This window comes from Leptopilina heterotoma, unplaced genomic scaffold (assembly GCF_015476425.1).
Source record: "Leptopilina heterotoma isolate Lh14 unplaced genomic scaffold, ASM1547642v1 Lhet_42, whole genome shotgun sequence".
Lineage (NCBI taxonomy): Eukaryota > Metazoa > Arthropoda > Insecta > Hymenoptera > Figitidae > Leptopilina > Leptopilina heterotoma.
The window spans coordinates 1,886,264-1,908,237 of record NW_025111078.1 but is presented as its reverse complement, the minus strand read 5'-3'; the positions used below and the strand labels follow the sequence as shown (position 1 = coordinate 1,908,237).

Here is a 21,974-nt window from a genome sequence, read left to right as displayed (position 1 = left end):
ATTGGACAAGTGATAACTTTCTTGTATAATTTTTTTTAATTAACTTTTTTCTGTGAAACGAAAAGTGATATCTTTGTTATAAAAAAAAGACGTCTGACAACTATCTTGTATTAATTCTTGTCCATGATGGTAACGTTAGATTAAGGTATTTTTCAGTTTCCAATGTTGTATACCAAAGCATAGAAATCACTGAAATTTGCACTGAAGAATAAATTTTGATTAACAAAAGACAACTGATAACTTTTTGTCATTTTTGCCCAAGAATATGGGAATTAAAATTTATATCGTATAGTTGCCAAAGTAATATTTTGCCTCCTTCTCATCACAGTAAATATTTTTACATTTATTTTTGTGTTTCTTGGAAAACGAGGGCTAATTTAGAATTACTGCTCATAAGAATTAATGCATACGACCAGCTATCGCGATACGCTTTTTTAAGTGATTTGCATTCTTGTAAGCACAGCATTGACACGGGTCGGTTTCTCCTACCAAATGATCCTTATGTGACGAGCGCCACAGGCGTTGAACTTTCTCCATGCAATTCAATTAAACATTTAAAGAAAAATTACTTTAAAAATACAAACTTTATTATAAATTCTGAATTGAAATAATTATTCTGTACATGATAATAGTAGTTCAAGTAGATAGTAATTCAATAAAATATTTATTAATATTTACAGTATATCATTTTATAGAATAAATAAAAATATAATTAAACTTATGTAGACAAATGTTGGTTGTCGGTAGATACGGAGTTTCTTTTTAAACTTGATTTACGAATTTATTTAATCTAATTCGTTCTCGACTAGTCGGTAATATTTATACTCAATCCAGAAGTTTCTCGTTTGCGAGAGAGTTTATTTGCCATCTGGCGGAAATTTACGTTAAAATGGCGTGAAATTCAAATTCGAGTTATGATTCATTTTGGTTTATTGTTCAATTTGGTATTTGCTGAGAAATTTTACAGATATAAGAATGCAGCAGTCTCTTATGTAAGGGTTAATGCAAACATTTTCTTGAATTTTGAAAGTATCGGTTTATAAATCATATCTTCTTCTTTCAATTCTAATGGAGAACAAAAGTGAGTTAATTCCTTCGGTAGAACGTTTTCCACTAAGCGAATAAAATCTTCTAAAGGACACATAGTTTTACATTTGGGAATTGTTAAATCCATTGTCTCTTCTGGTACACCTAAATAGTAGACAATCTACAAAAAAATATTTTCATTTAATTAAGGGGTAAAAAATACTTTTTAAATATTTGTTTTCGAATACAAAAAAGTGTCTGTATTTTATTTTCAATGTAAATGTTGTTTTGAAAAATCTTTGTTTGTTCTTTATTTTTGTGAATACGTGAGAATAAGATATGTTTGTTTTTGAAATAGATTTAATGATATGTCTCAAATATCCAGGCGATAAATATTACACTAAAAATTACGTAATAGAAGAACCGTGAATAGAAATACCTTGATAAAATATTCTCCTTTAATTTGATGCAATTCTAGAATAGTTGCACTTGAAAATTTTGGTACATGAGGAAAGTAAACTCCAAGAGCTTTTAGAACGGCTACAACAGTAATATCGTGTGCGCTGTAGAGGAATAATTTTTTTGCCAATTCTCCATTTTTTACAGCTATTATGTCATTTATAAATTTTCTAATTAGCATTCCTGGAAAAAAATATATTTATTTAATTTCTATAAAAACTAATTGGGTAAAATTATACTTGATTTTTATCAAAATTCGTGTAGAAATACTGTTGAATATGTTTCGTAAAATTAAATAGATTTTGTTTGAGTGGGATGTAATTTTTTTTAAGTTTGTTACCTCCGTTAAGTTTCTTCATATTGTCATCGTAGTTGAAAAATGTATACGACAATGCACATCCCTTTACCAAGACTCCTTCGGTAATAAAGACCTTTGTCCATGATGGTAATGTAAGATTATGATATTTTTCAGTTTCGAATGTTGTATATAAAGCATGTAAATCAAGGGCTCTAGTAATATTTTTGCCAGTATACTCTGTTAAACTCTTCATATGTTTTTGAAAATACGCACTGTACTTCCCTTTAACTCTATCTTGCACTTTCAAAAATTCTAAAAGATATCTGCAAGTATTTACATGTAAATAATCTAATAAAGTCTACTATTTATTAATTAATTTATTATTATTATTTTATTGTACTTACTCTTCACAAGGTATTAAGAGAGGATCGTTGTCTACAGGCTTAGCAATTATATCTGGAAATGTAACATTGGAATTTAAAGCCTTTAGTACAAAATTAAGACTTTCTTTTGTTCGATTAACATTTGTACTTCGAGCTTCAACTGTGTATGGTGTAAATCTATTGTTTAAAAATTTACTGTAGGTGGTTTTGAGATATTTTCCCAATCTGTAAGCTCTTTGTTTTCCACTCTGGAAGGTTTAGAAAATATTATTTCTTTTTAATTCTGTTGATGGATTTAAAATTTTATTTTTAAAGTAAAGTAATTTTGTTGTTGTTGGAAATTATGTTATTTTATTTGTCGTTTACTCACCTCAGTTAATATTGCAAAGGGTACATCACTGAATGTATGATTTATATAAGGATCATTTGGATAGGTTTCAAGTGGCAAAATTGGTGTACGATCGCCATGACGAAATACCTGTAAGGATTAATTTAAAAGAAGACGATTATTACATCGTAGTTTTTAAATTGTAATTAAAATTATAATTAATATTATAATTTAATTTATAATAAATAAAATTAAATTAAGATAAATGTTAAAGAACACTTACCACACTGGCAAATTTTAGAGTATCTTCGGTCTCAGGAGGTGATTGCACTATTAATTTCCCTACTATGTAAAAAGTGGTAACCAAAGGATGCATTATTGCTATGCGATTGTTTGTATCACCTGATATTGAAAGCAATTGTAATAATAATAATTATTATTACCCGTTAATTAATGATTAATTTTTAATAAATTTTTTAAAAATTTAAATGCAATGGGCGATAGTTGAGACTTGATGAAAGCGGAAATAGTTAACTCATTAATATAGCAAAGAAATAGATATTTTGCGCATGCGTTTTAATTATATTATCTATTACTTCTTTGTATTAGAATATCAAATAAAGTTGATTATTTATGTTAATAATCGACTGTTAATCTTATATGAACGTTGTAAATTTTTAAATAAGATGAAAAGAATATTGACGTCATATTTTAGAATATTGTAATTCGTAGAAAAAAAATATTTCTTATAAAACTAATATGATTATAAAATCAATATATATATATATTTACCAACTGTGCCAATAATTGATGTTTAAGCAATGACGCAAATTCGGTTCGTCAATTAGGTGAAGAGTGATAAATTTTCTTGTATTTTTTTATCGAAAGCATTGCGTACTATAAAGTCTGACGGTTTAAAGAGAAAACAGATGATAATTTTTTAAAAAGGACAAGTGATAACTCGGAAGTATGCTTTGAGGAATGCTGTGCCCAATATGCATCCAAGACTTGGAAAACGAGGACTAATTGGGAATTATCGCTCATAAGAATTAATGCATATGACCAGCTATCGCGGTACGCTTTTTTCAGTGATTTGCATCCTTGTAAGCATAGCATTGTCACTGGTCAATGTCTCGTACCACAGACGTTGAACTTTCTATATGCAACTAATTAAACATTTAAAATGTAATTAAAATATAATTGCATAATTTAATTACAAGTTTTCTTTTCTGAATAATGTCTCATCCGCTCTTATTTTACAAAGTGATATTATTTTTCTCCTGCAGAATGGAAACGAAAACTTAATTATTAATTATATAATTTCCATATTCGGTTCTTGAACAAGAAATTTTTCCCGATTTTTTCTCGTATTTAAAAAAATACAAATTTGTTTATAAATTATTAATTTATTATTTTTAATTCAAATAATTATTCTGTACATGATGGAGCTGTGGTGAAATTTACATTATAAAATATTTATTAATATTTACAGCATATAATTTTATAAAATAAATTATGATATAATTTAACTTATGTTCATTTGATGTAGATATGGATTTACTTTGTTTATTTGAACACTAAATTTCGATTTAGTTTTCTTGTCTAGTAGAATCGAAAATTATAAAAATTGTTAGAGAATGAAAAAAGGAACGATAATCGAACTCATTCTTGACTAGTCGCTGCTATTTATACTCGATCCAGACGTTTCTCGCTTGCGAGAGACTTTACTTGCCATCTGGCGGAAATTTACGTTAAAATGGCGTGTAATTCAAAATCGAGTTATGATGCTTTTTTTATGAAAACGATAATTTCAATAGTTTCATGTAATTCGAAAGTTCTTGTTCATAAATTAAATCTTCTTCTTTCAACTCGAATGGAGGACAAGAGTAGGTCAATTCTTGCGGTAGAACTTTTTCCACTAAACGAATGAAATCCTCTAAAGGACACATAGTTTTACAATTTGGAATTGTTAAATCCATTGTTTTTTCTGGTACACCTAAATAGTAGACAAGCTGCAAAAAATATTTTCATTTAGTTATGGAAAAAAAATACTTTTTAAATATGTGTTTCAAATTTTTGAATACAAAAAAGTATGTTAATTACGTAAAAGAAGATCTGTGAATACCTTGATAAAATAATCTTCCTTAATTTGATGCAATTCTAGAATAGCTGCACTTGAAAATTTTGGTACATGAGTAAAGTAAACTCCAAGAGCTTTCAGAACGGCCACAACAGTAACATCGTGTGCGCTGTAGAGGAATAATTTATTTCCCATCTCTTCATTTTTTACAGCTAGCATGTCATTTATAAATTTTCTAATCAGCATTCCTGGAAAATTGAAAACAACGCCAAATTAGAAATAATTTTATATAGTAGCAGCTTACTTCATGTTCTCTATTCGATTTATTTCGTTTGTGAGAGAATTTTCATGCCGCCTAGGTGACAATTTCATGAAACTATATTGGCGCGAAATTCAAAACAAGAAAAATATAGTTAATAACATTTTATTATTATTAACATAGTATAATATTATTATTAATAACATTTTAATTAATAGTAATATTAATTTTTTAGTGGGATGTAATTTTTTAGGTTTTTTTTTACCTCCGTTAAGTTTCTTCATATTGTCATCGTAGTTAAAGAATGTATACGACAATCCGCATCCCATTACTAAGGTACCATCGGGAAAGAAGTCCTTAGTCCATGATGGTAATGTAAGATTAAGGTATTTTTCAACTTCTAATGTTGAATACAATGAATGAAATTGACCGACAGAAGTAATATTTTTTCCAATAAAGTTTGATAAAACACTCGTAAAGTTTTGTACTTTCTGATCGAACCTCATATTAAATTCTGCACTTATTTTCAAGTAATCTAGAAAATATCTGCAAATATTGACGCATATAAAATATAATGTGCCATTAATTTGACCATGTCAGAAAAAATTTAATTTTTGCAAAAATTAAATTGAAAATTCAATAAAACTAAATTGAATATTCAATAAAATTTAATTAAAATTTTCATTTTTAGAAAAATTGAATTGAATGTTTTAATTGAAGCAAAAAAGTATTATACGTACTGATCACAAGGTATTAGGAGAGAATCGTTGTCTACAGGCTTAGTAATTATATCTGGAAACGTAATATCAGAATTTAAAGCCTTTAGTACAAAATTAAGAGTTTCTTTTGTTCGATTAACATTTGTACTTTGAGCTTCAACTGTGTATGGTGTAAATCTATTGTTTAAAAATTTACTGTACGTGGTTTTGAGATATTTTCCCAATCTGTAAGCTCTTTGTTTTCCACTCTGGAAGGTTTAGAAATAATTATTTCTTTTTAATTCTGTTGATGGATTTAAAAATTAATTTATAAAGTAAAGTAATTTTGTTGTTGTTGGTAAATTATGTTATTTTATTTATCGTTTTCTCACCTCAGTTAATATAGAAAAGGGTACATCACTGAATGTATGATTTTTATAAGGATCATTTGGATAGGTCTCACGTGGTAAAATTGGAGTACGATCGCCATGACGAAACACCTGTAGGAATTAATTTTAAAAAAGATGGTTATTACATCGTAGTTTTCAAATTATAATTAAAATTATAATTAAAATTATAATTAAAATTACAATAAATAAAATAAAATTCAGATAAATTTTGAGGAACACTTACCACACTGACTTGCTTTAGAGTATTTTCGATTTTAAGAGGTGGTTGCATTTGTTTTAGATTATCTTTGGTCTCAAGAGGTGATTCTATTATTAAACTCCCCATCATATAAAAAGTGCTAATCAAACGATACATTATTGCTATGCGATTTCTATTATCACCTAAAATTGAAAACCAATTGCAATAATTTGATTTTGTTAATTATTTTCATTAGTAATTTTTATTAATTATTATTACCTGTTGATTAATGATTAATTTTTAATAAAATATTGCGAAATAAAATCAAATGTACGATAGCTGATAAGTTGAAACTTGATGAAAGAGGGAATATAGTAGACCTATTAATATAGTAAAGAAATAGATGTTTCGCGCATGCGATTTCATTAAATTATCTATTAACTTATTTAGCATATCAAATAAAAGTTGATTATTTATGTTAATATAAAGAATGTAAATATTATCAAATAAAATGAAAAAGATAGTGACGTCATATATAGAATATTCGAATTGATAAACAAAAAAATATTTCTTGTGGAAGAATCTATTATGATTATAATATTAATTCATATATTTTCCAATTGTACCAATAAATTTGTTAATGTTGCTTACGCAATGATGCAAGTTTAGTTTCTCAATAAAGTAGATAGATAAATAGTAAATAAAGAGATGCAAAAACCGTGGGCTTTATTTAAACAATTCGAAAATTAAAAAATTATTTTATTTAAATAGATGTTTCTTCGACAACTTATTTTAAGAAACTTTTACAGAAACTTTTACACATTTTGGTTCTTGGGGGTAAATTTAAATTACCATACAGAGTACTTGAAAATAGCACTGAATTATGATTTAAATTTTAAGTTTTGTAATAGTTTTGTAATTATAATTATTATCGTTCTGTAGTGATTTTTTTGTATAAATATTTTATAGTATTGATTCAAGAATGGATTCTAATTTCGATCGCAGGAATTCAAATTAACGGGAACAATTCTTTTAGTCAGGGTGATAAATTCGTCTAGAGGACATGAAACATTACAACCTGGGATTTGTAATTCTGTCAATTTTGCAGGTACTCCCAAATAGTATAAAATCTGCAAATGAAAAATTATTTTTTAATTCTTTTGTTATAAAAGTATTTTAAAAAAGTCAATTGTTTTTCTGATCTAATTGATTGTAACTTCTGTACCTTTACGAAAAATCTATTCTCTATAAAATGTAATTCTGCAATTACAGCAGAGGTAAATTTGGGTATGTGTGGATAATAAACATTCAGAGCCGTTAGAATTGCAGTAACGGTAATATCATGAGCGCTATATAACATTAGTTTTCTATTTTTGTCCATTGATCCATTTCTAACTGCTTCCATGTCGGTTATGAATTTTTTCACCAGCATTCCTAATGTTATTTTTGTTTGGATTATTTTCTCAATTCTTGCAAAAATAGCAAAAATTTAATAGCATTTAGCAATAAGGGATGAAATGTATTTATGGTTATCTCACCTCCATTTTGGCGTATCATTTTCTCGTTGTAATTCATTATTTTGTTTTCGAGAACAGCTCCGGTTAGGAGATCACCATCTGGATAGACTCCAATGGTCCAAGGTGGTAATGTCAGATTCATAAACTTTTCGCATTCTAGAGTTGTGTAAATTAAATACATGTCGAGGGCGCTTTTTATCTTTTTTCCCGTCCAATCTGTTAAATTTTTTCTAAAATCCCTTAATCTATTCAATTCCTCTTTTACATCTTGGCTTTTTCTTGCCTTTAAATACTCCAAATCGTATCTTAAAAATTTATTAAAAATTTTTTTTTATTAGTTTATGTCTAACTCGAAGAGTTCTGTAAGCTTTCAATTATCTTGAATTGAATATTTCTATTTCAGGCTTTGCACTCATCTACTAAAACCTAATATTTATTACTTTTAAGTTATGCTGCTATTATTTTTATAAATATTTAAATTCTTTGATGAATAATAAAATTCGTTGCCGGAATTCAATTTATTAGCATCAGGATAAGAAAGAAGTAAATATTTTTGATAAAAATAAGGAAAAAGTCGGGAAAATAAAATATGGAATTGAATTTTTATCAGTTTTGTGTTTTCGTTGTTGTCAAGTTTAATTTTTCGATATCTACTGTTTTACTACTTTTTCTTAATTTGAAAGATACTTTTTGCTATTTTTTAAAAATTAATTATCGAGTGCAAAAGTCTGCTATTTTCTTAATTCTAAATTTCTATCTGAATTTTTATACCTGATGCATGTTTGAGGAAAGAATAAACGATCTCTATAGGAGGGATTAACAATTGCTGATACAGAAGCTCCTGGATATAAACCCTTGAGGACAAATTTCAGGGATTCCTGTGTTCGATTAACTTTCGTACTTCGTGCTTCTATGAATCCTGCGGTGTAATTTGCTCCCAAGAATTCGTTATAAGTATTTCGAAGAAAAATTCCCAAACTATTCGCTCTTAATTGACCACCCTGAAATCGTTTGAGAAATAAATTAAGAAAAAAGAAAAAGAAATTAACAAGCATATTTGTTTTCGATATTTTCAATTTTCTTTACTTCCGTTAATTTCCCGTAACCCGGAGGAGTAAATTTATACTTTTTGTGTGGATCTTTGGGATAAAGTTCGAAGGGAGGAACTGGCGTTCGATCTCCATGACGAAAAACCTAGAATTAGGGTTTCAAAAATTATTTTTTCGTTGATGAATTTTTTTTTAAAAGTGAATAAAGCAAGTGACTTACTATACTTATTAATTTTAGTGTGCTTGCTGACCAAACAGTTGGACACAAAACAATCAATAGGAAACACTTTATAAAATTTAATTCCATGTTGGTTTTTTTCTAAATACAAATTTTTTTGAGTAAAACTTATTAATTTTAAAAATGTGACAAATAAAAAAATTAAATTAAAACAAAAAATAAAAACAAAATTTTTAAAAAATTAAAAAAAAATAAAAATTTTTTGAAAATATTTTGACTACCGTTGTATTAAAATGACATCAACATCTACAACACAAGTTTCAGACTACACGTAACATCTTCAGCACTTTTCGAGAAACGATAAAAAAAAACTTGTTCCACTATCAAAGCCTAAAACAATACTACAGATAAAATGTAAAATTACAATTATTTACTTTATTTTTTTTGCATATAATTCTGAAAAGTCGGCCAGATTCTGTATGATATTATATAAAAAAAAACTGTTTACATTTCTTAAAACATGTGTGCTCCAGATCTTTTGATAAAAGAAATTATACAAACTTTTAGTAGATTAAATAATTACTTTTTAATTATAATAATTTCCATATATAGATATTTATTATAAATATGGTTTTTTATTATTAGATTATTACTTTTGCTTTAATAGGTTAATTTTTATTGGGAGTAAATAAATTAATTGCCCGTTTCTCGATTTATATCTATCCAGAATATAAAATTAATAATTTTTACTGGTTTTCGTAATTCACGTTGCATTTTTTTTTTAATATTCGTTAATAGTATACAAAAAACAAAAAATAAATTGCTTTCCAAGTGAAATGGTTTAAAATTGATTCTCTGTGAATTTTAATTGCCCTTAATTTCTGCAAAGTCATAGTATTTAATCCTTCATTTTAATTGAAGTTTTAATAAAAACATGTTTTAGTAGAAAAAGCCATTTACAATCAAAAAAGGTTTTTTTTATATATTTTTTTATTTGTTGCGTAAAAAAAAATTTCATTCCCTTTTAAATTATTATTAAATTTTGTGGTCTTGAATATAAAAGCAGGGTTGCCATATACAGGTCAGGGAAAAGTCAGGGATTTTTATTAAAAGTACTAGAAAAAATTTAATTTTTTGAAATTAATGAGAAAATTTTTTTCAATTTGAAATTTTAGAAAATATCAATTTTTAATGAATTTTAATAGAAATTTGAAGAACAACTAATTGTAGAAATTTAATTATTTTCAAATGTGATAAAATTCTTCGCAAAAATTCAATTATGTTCAAAAATTAAAAAAAGAATTTTCGTCAAAATTCAATAATCTTTAAAAATATTTTTTATTATTTTTAAAGATAATTGAAATGAGGAAAATTTACGAAAATAATTGAAATTCAATTACTTATCAATTTTTTTATAAATTTCTTCGCACCAATTTAATTATTTTTAACTTTTTAATAAAGTTTCTCATTCAAACATATTCAGAAAATAAAAAAAAATAGTTCTGAAAAATTCAATTATTTCGAAAAATTTAAATAAACTTCTTTTAAAAATTTTATTATTTGAAAAAATGTTGACAAAATTCTTTACAAGATTTAGTTAATAAAATTACAATATTAATACAATTTTTCTATATATAATTCCATTATTTTCAATACAATTAATTCTTTTTAAGAATTCAATTATTTTCATAAATAATACATTTTTTATGGCAATTCAATTATCTAAAAAAATGTGAATAAAATTCTTCACAAGAAATCAATTATTTTCATAAATAATAAAATTTCTCTCGAGAATTCAATTATTTAAAAATAAATTCAATTATTTTCAAAAGTAATCAAATTCTTTTCCAAAATTCAATTATTTTGAAAATTTTTAATAAAATTCTTGGCAAAATACAATTTTTTAAAAATTTTTAATAAAATTTTTGGCAAAATTTCAATTATTTTCAAAAATTTTCCTCAATTTTATATGAATTCTATTGTTTATAAATTTTTTATAAATTTCTTCGCAATATTTAAATTATTTTCAATAAATAATCAAATTTTTTAAAGGGATTGAATTATTTTCATAAATAATAAATTTCTTTTTAGGAATTCAATTATTTTTATAAATAAAACTCATCGCAGAACTTCAATTATTTTTAATACAATTTTAATCGAATTCCTCGAAAAATGTAATTGTTCTTAACAATTTTAATAAAAAACGTCAAAAGAAATCAATTATTTAAAAATGTTTTGATAAATTGTTTTAAGAAAATTCAATTTTAAGAAATATTTCATTATTCAATAAATTATTTATTATTTATTTTTGCATTTAAATAATTGAATTCTCGTAGAATTTTCTAATAAAAATTGATTTAAAAATGAATTTCAATTAAAATTTTAGATTTGAATATTTATTATTCAAATTATTTAAATATTCAAATAATATTTGAATATTAAAAACATGAATTTAAAGAAATAATTGAATTTTGAAAAGGTTTCAAATTAAATTCTTTGGTAGTTTAAATTTTTCATACAATTCTGTAGAATTAATTATTTTGAAAAAGTTTAATTGAATTTTTTTCTGAAATTATTTGAAGTATTTATTTTTTAATACGTATTTAATTGGAGAATTTCTGAATTATTGAATTTTCACGTAAAATTGAATTGTAAACAAATGGATTTGAAAATTCTGAAAGAACTTTTTTATAAAATTATTAAAGATAATTGATTTAAAGAAGAATTTTATTTAAAAATTCTAGAAAATAATAATTGAATTAAAATGATGAAAATAATTTTGAAAAAATTATAGGAAAAATATTTCTATTATATATATATAAAATAATGATCTTATCACTCGGTTATCTAAATTTATAAGTTGTTAAATTTCAAAAAGGTTTGAATTTGAAATTTTTGAAAATCTTTATTCCTGTGGAAAAATATAATGATTAAATATTTATTTAGAAAAAAAGTTATTGATGTTTTTGAATAATTTTACAATAGTTTTTAATAAATAGAAATTTTCTAAATATTTTTTCAAAAATAAATTTAAAATTTCTTAAACAAAATTTGATTTATATTTTTTTTTTTACTTAAAACTTGTACTTTGTTTATGAATTGTAATTATTGAGAAGCAGAAAATGTGCAAAATATTTTCTACTTTCTAACAATTTTTAAATTTTTTTGCAGAAAGAAAAAAAAAATAGATACATAATTTCGATTTGTCAAACAATTAAATAAGTTTTTCATGATAAAAAAAGGATAATATTTTGCAGGATTTACATTTTTTAATTACCTAAAATGTTTGTTATAAAATGCTAATTTTTTTAGAAACAAAGAAATAATGAATAATTAATAATTAATTAATTTTAATTAATTTTAATTTTACATTAATAATTTTTTCTAGATTAAGAAAAATATTTTTGAATTATTTTGAAAAGGGTTCAAATTAAAATCTTTGAAAATCTGAATTTTTTTGAAAATCTAATAATTTTTGGAGTGAATTAGAATAATGGTCTGGTTAAGGGACAAAATTTTTTCTGTAAATCAGGGAAATTTTTTTGCTACAAAATTAAATTTTTGCGGTAACCCTGAAAAGGTAAATTTTGATGGGTAAAATAAAGAAAAATTGGAAATATTTTTCTATAAAGTGTTGGGGGGGGGGGCAGTGAAAGGAAGGGTTTTCGTTGGATTGGTTGTCCACTTAGCGCTAATGAATATCTTATACATATGCGGACTGTCAGTGTTGGTGTAACGATGACGAAGCCTATTCGATACAACTAAAACCTAATCACACATTGAGCTTACAGACAACTGCGTTAAATGGAAATTGCAGACCTCGAATCCGCAGCTATCGCAATTGGGTCATTGTTTCGATTGCGCACTGGCATTTTCGTTGTACGTGCGTTGATGCTAGGCGTCTGTATATCATTCTCGTTTTGTGCATGGGCAATAGATATCAACCGAATTGAAAACGTTTTTGTCCTCATCGATTACATCATTTAGATCAACTTGATACCGCTTTGGCAAACTACCCTCTGTCGATGCTTTAGCAAAACTTGTTGACTGGCATAATGGTCACTTTTTACCCCCTTTTACAACATTTGACGAAAAATATTTCTAAACTTCAATTAAATTTCCTTCTCGGAATTGTTATTCATAAGTTCTGACGATTTTAATGATTCCAAAAGATTTTCTGTTATGATAGGTATATAGGTACAGTAATCTGATAAGGACATCATCGAGGTAATGAAATTAATTTTAGCTGAGAAGTTCAGTTGGAAAAAAGGGGAGATAAAAAAAACAAATACTTGTGGTTTCTAACACGCAAGGTGTCATTAATTTCCACTAGGACGAATCTAGTCCATCTATCGAACCACAATTAGGGGCTTATCATACTATCCATTCCCGGCATCCCTTCACGTTCCAATCCTTCTGCTTTTGTACTTTCCAAATCCTCTACAGAATCATCTAATCGGAATTTCACACGTTAAAGTTCTCGTTCGCATGGTCAGACTCCAATCATGATCCAGCTCTTGATGATACAATGTACTATTTGTCCGTAAAGCCCATACAGATCCAAGCGCACTCATTACTCTTTCTAAGCACCGTTCTATCTGCGGTAACAGCAATCACCACCTAGCAAGATTTATATCCTCATTCATACACATACAACAGTGATTTTAATCTCAAATTTCTTTTTAGAAGGAATCCCTTATATTTTGTTATTTTTATGTACTGTTAGGTCAGTTTTACTTTTATTTACAACTATTAATTGTAATAAATTTTTTTAATGGTTTTTTTCCTTATGGTTCCTCATGGTTCCTCATTGTTCCTCATGGGTTCCACGAATATCTCAGTGGAATTTATAATGGATAATCTTTGTAAATGCTCCACTTTGTAATACAATTTTATTAGTTTTTTCTCTCCTTCACTGCCGAGAGTTTGAGATTCTTTTTCGCAGGAAAACTGCTTTAAAACAAATTAAACTCCTCGGCCAACAAATTATCAAGCATTATAGTCATTTATCCGTTGCTGAAAAAGAATGCACGTTATAAAGAGAGAACCTTTTAATTGGTAATTTTGCATCAATGTGAAAACCTTGAAGGATATGGAATTATTGTTGCAAAATTTTTATCATTGGGGATGGGCGCATTTGAATCAACGAATTCCATCGAGATCAGTTGCCACAGGTCAGGGAAATCAGGAAAAAGTCAGGAAAAGTAAAATTGGTCAGGAAAATCGGGAAAAATTCAGTAATTTTTATTAAATCAGGGGAGTGTGTCTAAGGTATGAGACGGGTTTTGTTTTTGACTCATAAATTGTAAATGAATAAACGAAATTGGAAATAAAATATACCGTTCGAAAAGTAACTTAAATACGCAACTTTTATTCAAAGAAAGTATATAGTGTTCAGATGAACTAAAAAAATCGCTTTTGTCAAAAAAAAAAATATGTGTCCAGTTGTGAGACACTTATTAAAAATTACTAAAATTCAAAAAGTTTGACATCAAACGTTATGTTTAGTATAAATAATTAAATATATTAATAATTTAATTTATTTATTAATATTTAATTTAATATTGCGTGTGAAAAAAATCGACTGTCTCACAACTGGAGGTGTCTCACAACTAGACACTCTCCCCTACTGGACAAAAATTGATTTTTGAAGAAGTTACAAATGATTGCAGAAATTCAAATTCTTTTCAAAAGTAATGAGGGGCCATGCATAAACTACGTTACCAATTTAGGTAGGGAGGGGGGGTCTAAAATATCTGAAAAATTGGTAACGTACACTGAAAAAAATTTGAGCGCCGAGACGTCTCAATTCAATTATGTTCAAAAATTTTTTAAAAAAATTCAATTATGTTCAAAAATTAAAAAAAATTCAATTATCGTCAAAATTCAATTATCTTTAAAAATAATAAAATTCGCCTATGAAATTCAATTATTTTCCAAAAAATTTTCCTTAATTCTATAATTTTCAATATCTATTTTAATAAAATTTTTCAAAAGAATTCAATTATTTGCAAAAAAAAAAAAAAATGTTGATAGAATTCTAAGCAAACATTAAATTATTTTCATAAATAATACAAATTTCACAGAAATTCAACTATTTAAAAATTTTTTTTAGAACTTTTTTCGCAATAATTCAGTTATTTTCCTAAAAAATAACTTTTTTTTTTACAAAAATTCAATTATTTTCATGAATAATAAAACTCATCATAGAATTTTAATCTTTGAAAAAATTCAATTGTTAATAAATTTTTTTAAAGTGATTCAATTTAGAGAAACATTTATTTATTCAGTAAATTATTTATTTTTGTCTTTAAATAATTGAATTCTCGTAGAATTTTGCAACAAATTTTATCAATTTTTTTTTTAAATAATTGAAATAATGTAAAGAATTTTATTACTTATGAAAATAATTGAATTCCCACAACGAATTTTTAAAAATAATTGATAATTGAATTCGTTTGAATAAGAATTTTAATAAAATTTTTGAAAATAATTACATTTTTCGAAGAATTTACTTAAAATTGTATAACAAATAATTGAAAATCCTGATTTATGAAATTAATTGAATTCTTGCAATAAATTTTATCAATTTTTTTTAAATAATTGAAATAATGTAAAGAATCTTATGATTTTTGAAAATAATTGAATTCCTGCAACGAATTTCATTACATTTTTTTTTAAATAATTGAATTTTTTTGAGAACTTTTATTAAAATTGTAGCTTTCGAAAATATTTGAATTTCAACGAAGAACTTCATTATATTTGTGAAATGTAATTAAATTCTTGCAAAAAATTTTAAAAAATAATTTTTATTTTTGTAGGATTTTATTTTAAATTGTATTGAAAATAATTGAAATCCTTAGAAAATTTTTATAATTTATGAAAATAATGGAATTTTTATAAGAAACTGTCCATAAATTACGTAAGATATTTAAGGGGAGGGGGGCACCAAGATCTTACGAACAATAGAAAAAATGGCGCTAATGCATGTAAAATATCTTACGAGGGGGGATGGGGGTTTAATTTTTCCAAAAAAAATTGTCTTACGTAATTTATGGTCAGCCCCTAACGAATTTTATTATAATTTTTGTAAATAATTTAATTTTTTTTTTGAAAAATTTTATGAAAATCTAAATTTTTATAAAACATGAATATATCAATTACTCCGAGTCGAAGACTCGGGAGTGATTCATATCTTCATGTTTTATAATAATATTGTCATAAGTTGTTGAATTTTAAAAATAATTGAATTTGAATGTTTTTGAAGAATTTTAATTCTTATGGAGAAAGTATTCTAATAATTTTTAGAGTGAATCAAAATATTCTTTATTGTCAGAAAAAAAGTTAAAATTCTGTCTGGAAATCAGGGAAAAAGAAAATTAATTTTTTCTGTGGCAATCCTGATTTAGTAAACTTTTTAAATTTGTTAATAAAAAGAGCTTTTAAGGTTTTTTTTTTTAAATCAAGTGGAAAATTATCGATACTTAAGGATTCATAGCCATAAACGATTTAATTTTAATTTATTACTCTCTAAATCTGAATATGTGAAATTTCACTTATTGTACGTTATAAGTCGTCCTCTCGATCAATAAGTGCATATACACTTATAAATAAGTGAATTTTTCACTTATTCTGAGTGAAATTTCACTTATTATAAGTGTATATGCACTTATTGATCGAGAAGACGACTTATAACGTACAAATATGTGAATTTTCACATATTCAGATTTAGAGAGTATATTGCCCGCAACTTTCGTAAATGTAGTTATTCGCCTCTTTTGTGAAAATGAAATCTGTTTTGCTCTGTTTGTTTCCCACCATGCTGGCCATTACCTTAATTAAATGTCAAAACCTCAAGTACTTCGCGAAACTCACTGAGAACAGTTGAAACACGACTCTTTATTTTCCAGGTGTTAAGAGAATATAGAAAATTGCAACTTTTGTTGTTTAAGATAAAAATGTATTTAATTATTTTAATACTAATTTAATTATTTACGGAAATAATAATTTTTTTGAAGTAACTTTTTCATTTTGATTTAATTTAAAATGAGTCGATAGGATTTACACGAAAAATTAATTTAATATTTTCGAAATTGGAAACGATATTAGATCAATAAAACTTTGACGAGACGGACTTTAATGATTAGAAATTTGAATTCTTTATTCACTTTTGCAGTCTGGGAAAATCGAATTTATAGATTAAATTAAGATCCGAACTTTTTATAAAAATAAACTCTTATTCAGATACGACTTTTTTTTGAGAGAAAAACTTTGCACTTTCTGTTTTGTAAATAAAAAGTTTTTCCAGTCCCCTTTTTCAGTAACTTTTAAACTTATGTTTCTTGAGATTAACTAAGTCATAAATTACAATTTTGCGTTTTACTTTAATAATGCTTGAAACAACAATTTAAAAAGTTGGACCAATTTTCTCTTACTGAGGCAAAAAATTATTATTATATTACTTTTTCCAGATGAAAAATATCATTTATCTTATTAGTTTTTCTGTGTGCAAAAATTGAACTTTTGAAATAAATTTTGATGAAAATTATTGAAAAAGAATTTTTGAAAAATAAAAAAGTTATTGGAAAATATAAAAATTATTTGTAATTTATGAATGGGTTATCATTTCCGGTGTTTTGCAAAATGTGCCTCTCTTTGGGAATATATAAGAAAAAGAATTTCGCGGTAGAGAAGAAGTGAGTGTCAAGGTGGAGGATAAATGTCGGTTAAAGGGTGGTGGAAGCTTTGAAACTTTAGTCAGAAAAATAGCTGCGATTTGTCATCCTTTACGGCTGGATGGCACGAAGAAAGATCGCGACGGTACTCAAAAGAAATTAAAGCGTGAAGTTGACGGCTCTTTCTGGAGAAAAGAAAACCGCATCTGCTTAAATGACGGTTTCCTGGACTTTTAACTCTGTGAATTTTTTATTTGAATTTTAAATAATAACCAACGTCAAGGTGATGAATTCTGCAATTGTGTCAATTACAAATCATTTTTGTAAGGGTTCTCTTGATGGGGGGGGGGGAGTTTAATTATAATTACAATAAGATTGATTCTTGGGAAATATGTTTTTGTGTCACATTCTTTTTGAATTGTTTTGAAGTTTAAAATAGTAAAACCGAGAGTAAAACTTTAGATGATATGAGTTTGGATAGAATTTGAAAAAGATTTCACTAAAGACGGGTAAGTTTTAATGCAAGGGTTTGTAAAAGAGAATTTTAAATTAGTTCTTAAACTGTAGGGACGTGTAAGGACATGTTGATGTTGTTAAAGGAAAGTTATGTCAAGAAGTGCAGATTTGCTGTTTTCTCGAATAATCCTTATATACCCCAATGTACATAAGTAACATGCGACGCCTTAACAGTTTACAAGACTGCCGACTATGGCTTCATTTGCATTTATTTCTCTAAGGAACAATGCCTCGTACAGCTGCCACACGTTTCACCTTAGACACTGACTCTTATAGCACAACTGACATGGCACCGAATTATTCGTAAAAGTTTTGCTAAGTCGTTAGTTTCGAGCTTTGGAATGTTTGGAGCAAAATGCACCGTTATGAAACAAGTAATACTGAAAGTTAAAACTTTCAAACCCCAAGAGGTATAATCAATGCACTTTTCCATATTCATTCGTTTATTAATAATAATCGTGAATTGTTAATATTTTTAGAAATATGTTATCTGATATGTTAATTGCAAAATGAATATTTAAATTACAATGTTTAGATATATTAATAATGCAGTAATAAAATATGTTAATGAATTTATTATTTAGAAAAAGTCGAAATTCATTGTTTTCATTGTAAACACGAAAACTAAAATTTTATGTTTAACTCGTTCGTGTTGCAAATGCTGAACGGAAGTACTGAAACGGAAATTGAATTAAATCTTGTATAATCTTCATATGCATTAAATCAACTTTGGCTGGTGTGTTTCTGCATGAATCAGGTTGTCGATTCTCACCATCATAATCAAAATGGAATATTTCAATTGAGAGCGGTCAAAGAGCAGTGAATGGAATAGCAATCCTATGATTAGAGTCCTCTATTTTAGTCATATTATCATCAATTTGCATTTCACATGCTAGAATAAAACTATACATTGTTATTCTTTCCTGTTTTTTTAATAGAAATCTGTTTGGAAAATGTCAATTTGGATCATGTTAATTTAAAAAATGTTAATGATAATAATTTGGAGATTAAATAATTTTAAGATATCAAAGAATCATTGAATTAATTCTTAATGAAAGGGGAAAATTATTGGAAAACAAAATACATTCATAATTATACTTATTTCTAATCTTGATTTCGTTAAATCAAAAATTACTGACAATTTGTATTCGAGCACAACAAGAGTGTCTTGACACTTACCCCAACCTTAATTGTTAACCTAAAATCTAAAAGAAACACGACTAGGGTGAATTTCATTAAAGAATAACGATGTGAACTGCATGAGAATTTATTGATCCTGTTTTTTTTGTATGATTTAGTAGTAAAATAACAAACAAAGCAGTATTTATAGCAGGAGTCAAATGGTTTATTAAGGGAGCACTCCACTTGTAACACGAAAAATATGAATTTCTTCCTGTAAAAGCACTAAAATTTTTTTTGATAAAAACTATTTATGGGAAATGAAAAAATTAGGTGGATTTATTTTTATTGAAAGATTATCTCGTGATTAATCGATGGATTTAAGAGAATTATAGATTTAACCTCAGTCCGCAGAGGTAATAATTGGTTTTTTTTTTATTCGAAAAAAAGTGTTACATCCATTTCGAATTTTAAGAAAAGAGTCAGACTTTCTGGAAAATAGAAATGAAACTTGATTGTTAATAAATTGTTTCTAGATAATCCGTAATGACCGTAATGATCTGCACAAATATTTAACGATATAATATATCTGTTTGGGAAGTTTAATGATCGTGAAATTTGAAAATGTACTTAAAATGGTTCGCTTTAGTATAGTCGCTCCTAAATCAAAGAGAGCAATAGCAGTTTAAAGTGGAAGGAGAAGGGGTTTTAGAATCTTTGTTAAATGCAGCGCCTATTATTACGGTTTACGCTTTCCACTATATGGATGCATATATACAATACATATCTCTATATAATTATTTGACGCTATATTAGATTGCGATTGCGAGCGAGCGAATTCTCCTTCACTTATGCCAACGCCGAAAACTCATAGCGATCGGCGCAATAAGCGAAACAATAGTGCTTGCGAGCACGCTAACTTTGTAAACGGGTAACTTTGCTCGGAAAGCTTCCTTATCTCCTCGACATTGCAGTTATTTAAACTCTCGTATCTCACCACCCGCTCGCACTGTCTTCCTTCGATCTCCCCTTCCGTGTATTTCTCCTACCTCTCATTATTATATGAAGAGGTGAGTCCTAGATAAAGCACGATTTCAATGCTACACGAGTCAACTGTTCATTGTTTTATATAATTAAACCTTTAGGATTCTAGAAAAATATTTTTCAACTATATTAGAATATAATTATTTGAATTTTAAAGAGAATTTTTTTCAAGAAGGATTTGAAGAAATTTGAATATTTGAAAAATATTTCAATACTATCGTTTTGTAGCTGATAACACTCAAAATGTCGTACGTGATTGTATTTTAAATAGGATTTTTAAAAAAAAATTTGATTTTTTTAAAAATCATCTTCAGGTCTTATTTAAAGAAATTGTGCTCGGAATATTATAAAGGTGTTTTAACAAGATGTGACGGATTATTGATTTTCTGACGCACATTATGTTTGTGGCATCAATCCCTGGGAAGCTTAGGCAAACTAAGTGTCAGTGAAATATTCTCTGCTTCAAATCTGTTTCTATGATTAATGAAGGGAAATTGGCAGTAAGACGCGTCTATCTATTAATTAGAAATTAATCATCCCTCACTTTCTTCGAGTATTTCGAATTTATTTTTTCTTGCTGTTTGGATGTCCTTTAGTGAAAAGCCCAGGTTTGGTCTCGGTAGACAAACAATTATAGTTCTGCTAACACCAGAAATTACCCCCTTTTCTTTCTCTATTCCCCCATTTTAAGGTGAAATTCTGAGCTAAAATAATTAATTTGACTTAAAAATAATTCTTCCCTCTAAGACATATCTGATTTATTATAAACAAACTAAATCAGAATGATCCTGTTGTTTTTTTTTCTACAAGAATTCTGGTGGGGAATCCATTTACAGCTTTTTAATAAAAAATAAGTGGTAACCGGAAATAAAATAAATTAATTTTCCAAATTACTTTTATCAAAGTTATAAATAAATTTCTCGACTCCCAGACGTCTTGGAGACGTTTAATCGTCCAACAACGTCTGCGTGATATTCATGGGCTTCTCGTGCCACGAAGGTTAGTCATTTACCCCGTCAAAGTAGATTAAATGCACGTAACGGGCAATGCATGCTCTCTTATAAAAAAAATTGATTAAGAAACAATCAAAGGTATACCCTTTTGTAGGAGAAATAAGAATTTCAAGAGAAAGAAATGAAAAAAATAGACCCAGAAAAAAAAAAATATCCACCACTTTGATTTGTTTTCACCTTGGTTAGCGTGACCTGCCTGCTTCAATAGAACTGCTGTTATACAAGTTATTTTCATCTATCAAGTTTCCTTTTTTTGAAAACGTGATGATAAATAATAATTTGTTTCCAAATAAATAATTATAATTGTTGTAAAAGGAATCATATAAATAGTTGGGGAATATTTTTTGCAATCTGCTATGTTGTATTTAATATTTTTTATAATATATTTTCGTTACCTTTAAAACACTCTGTGTTGAATAAGTTTGCACTAGCAAAGTAAAATTTAAAAGTTTACTCCCTATATTTAATGTTGTTAATATTAAATTTAATCTAATTTAATATTGAAGAAACTCGTGTTTCATATATTGATTAATGCATGCATTATTAATTAATTTTTTTTATTTAAATTCTCTACTCTACTTTTACGGATTTTTGAAATTACTGCAATTCTACGGAAAGAATTTTTAATATTCATTTTATACTTTTAGTTTTTAATAATATTTCTGCCAGGTTACTTTTATATAATTCTTATGTACTTAAAAAAATTAGGTATAGTTTTTGATAATTAATTTGAAAATAATTTTA

General features: G+C 26.5%; 3 protein-coding genes across 5 annotated transcripts in view; 1 reads left to right on the top strand and 2 right to left on the bottom strand.

Annotated features, from left to right (window-relative positions):
- The window catches only part of LOC122506435 (lachesin-like), a 333,080-nt gene that overhangs the window by 41,615 nt on the left and 269,491 nt on the right, over nucleotides 1–21,974 (top strand). The window lies entirely within an intron of this gene.
- Nucleotides 284–6,266, bottom strand: LOC122506526. The gene is made up of 12 exons (XM_043618760.1): nucleotides 6,165–6,266; nucleotides 5,924–6,031; nucleotides 5,574–5,800; nucleotides 5,099–5,379; nucleotides 4,620–4,822; nucleotides 4,298–4,506; nucleotides 2,778–2,925; nucleotides 2,537–2,644; nucleotides 2,188–2,414; nucleotides 1,826–2,106; nucleotides 1,466–1,668; nucleotides 284–1,207 (listed from the first exon to the last, which is right to left on the bottom strand). Exons 1-12 carry the CDS (start codon nucleotides 6,264–6,266, stop codon nucleotides 989–991), a joined length of 2,316 nt encoding a protein of 771 aa, XP_043474695.1. The 3' UTR covers nucleotides 284–988.
- Nucleotides 6,949–18,254, bottom strand: LOC122506434 (venom acid phosphatase Acph-1-like). 2 transcript variants are annotated; one of them, XM_043618600.1, is made up of 7 exons: nucleotides 18,193–18,254; nucleotides 8,906–9,004; nucleotides 8,723–8,830; nucleotides 8,408–8,637; nucleotides 7,658–7,941; nucleotides 7,345–7,553; nucleotides 6,949–7,249 (listed from the first exon to the last, which is right to left on the bottom strand). In XM_043618600.1, the coding sequence occupies exons 1-7, from the start codon at nucleotides 18,211–18,213 to the stop codon at nucleotides 7,109–7,111; spliced, it is 1,092 nt and encodes a 363-aa protein (XP_043474535.1). In that variant the 5' UTR covers nucleotides 18,214–18,254; the 3' UTR covers nucleotides 6,949–7,108. The 2 variants fall into 2 exon arrangements, with proteins under 2 accessions (XP_043474535.1, XP_043474536.1); XM_043618601.1 differs by lacking the exon at nucleotides 18,193–18,254 and adding an exon at nucleotides 17,816–17,867.

Bases quoted from the DNA above. Each gene is read 5' to 3' on its own strand.
- LOC122506526 (XM_043618760.1), bottom strand. From the start codon at position 6,266: ATGGGGAGTTTAATAATAGAATCACCTCTTGAGACCAAAGATAATCTA. The intron at 6,032-6,164 runs GTAAGTGTTCCT...TAATTCCTACAG, and splicing joins CTCTAAAGCAAGTCAGTGTG to GTGTTTCGTCATGGCGATCG. The intron at 2,107-2,187 runs GTAAGTACAATA...AAATACTTGCAG, and splicing joins CTCTTAATACCTTGTGAAGA to ATATCTTTTAGAATTTTTGA.
- LOC122506434 (XM_043618600.1), bottom strand. From the start codon at position 18,213: ATGTTACTTATGTACATTGGG. The intron at 8,831-8,905 runs GTAAGTCACTTG...CCCTAATTCTAG, and splicing joins CACTAAAATTAATAAGTATA to GTTTTTCGTCATGGAGATCG. The intron at 7,942-8,407 runs GTATAAAAATTC...TAAATTTTTAAG, and splicing joins TTTCCTCAAACATGCATCAG to ATACGATTTGGAGTATTTAA.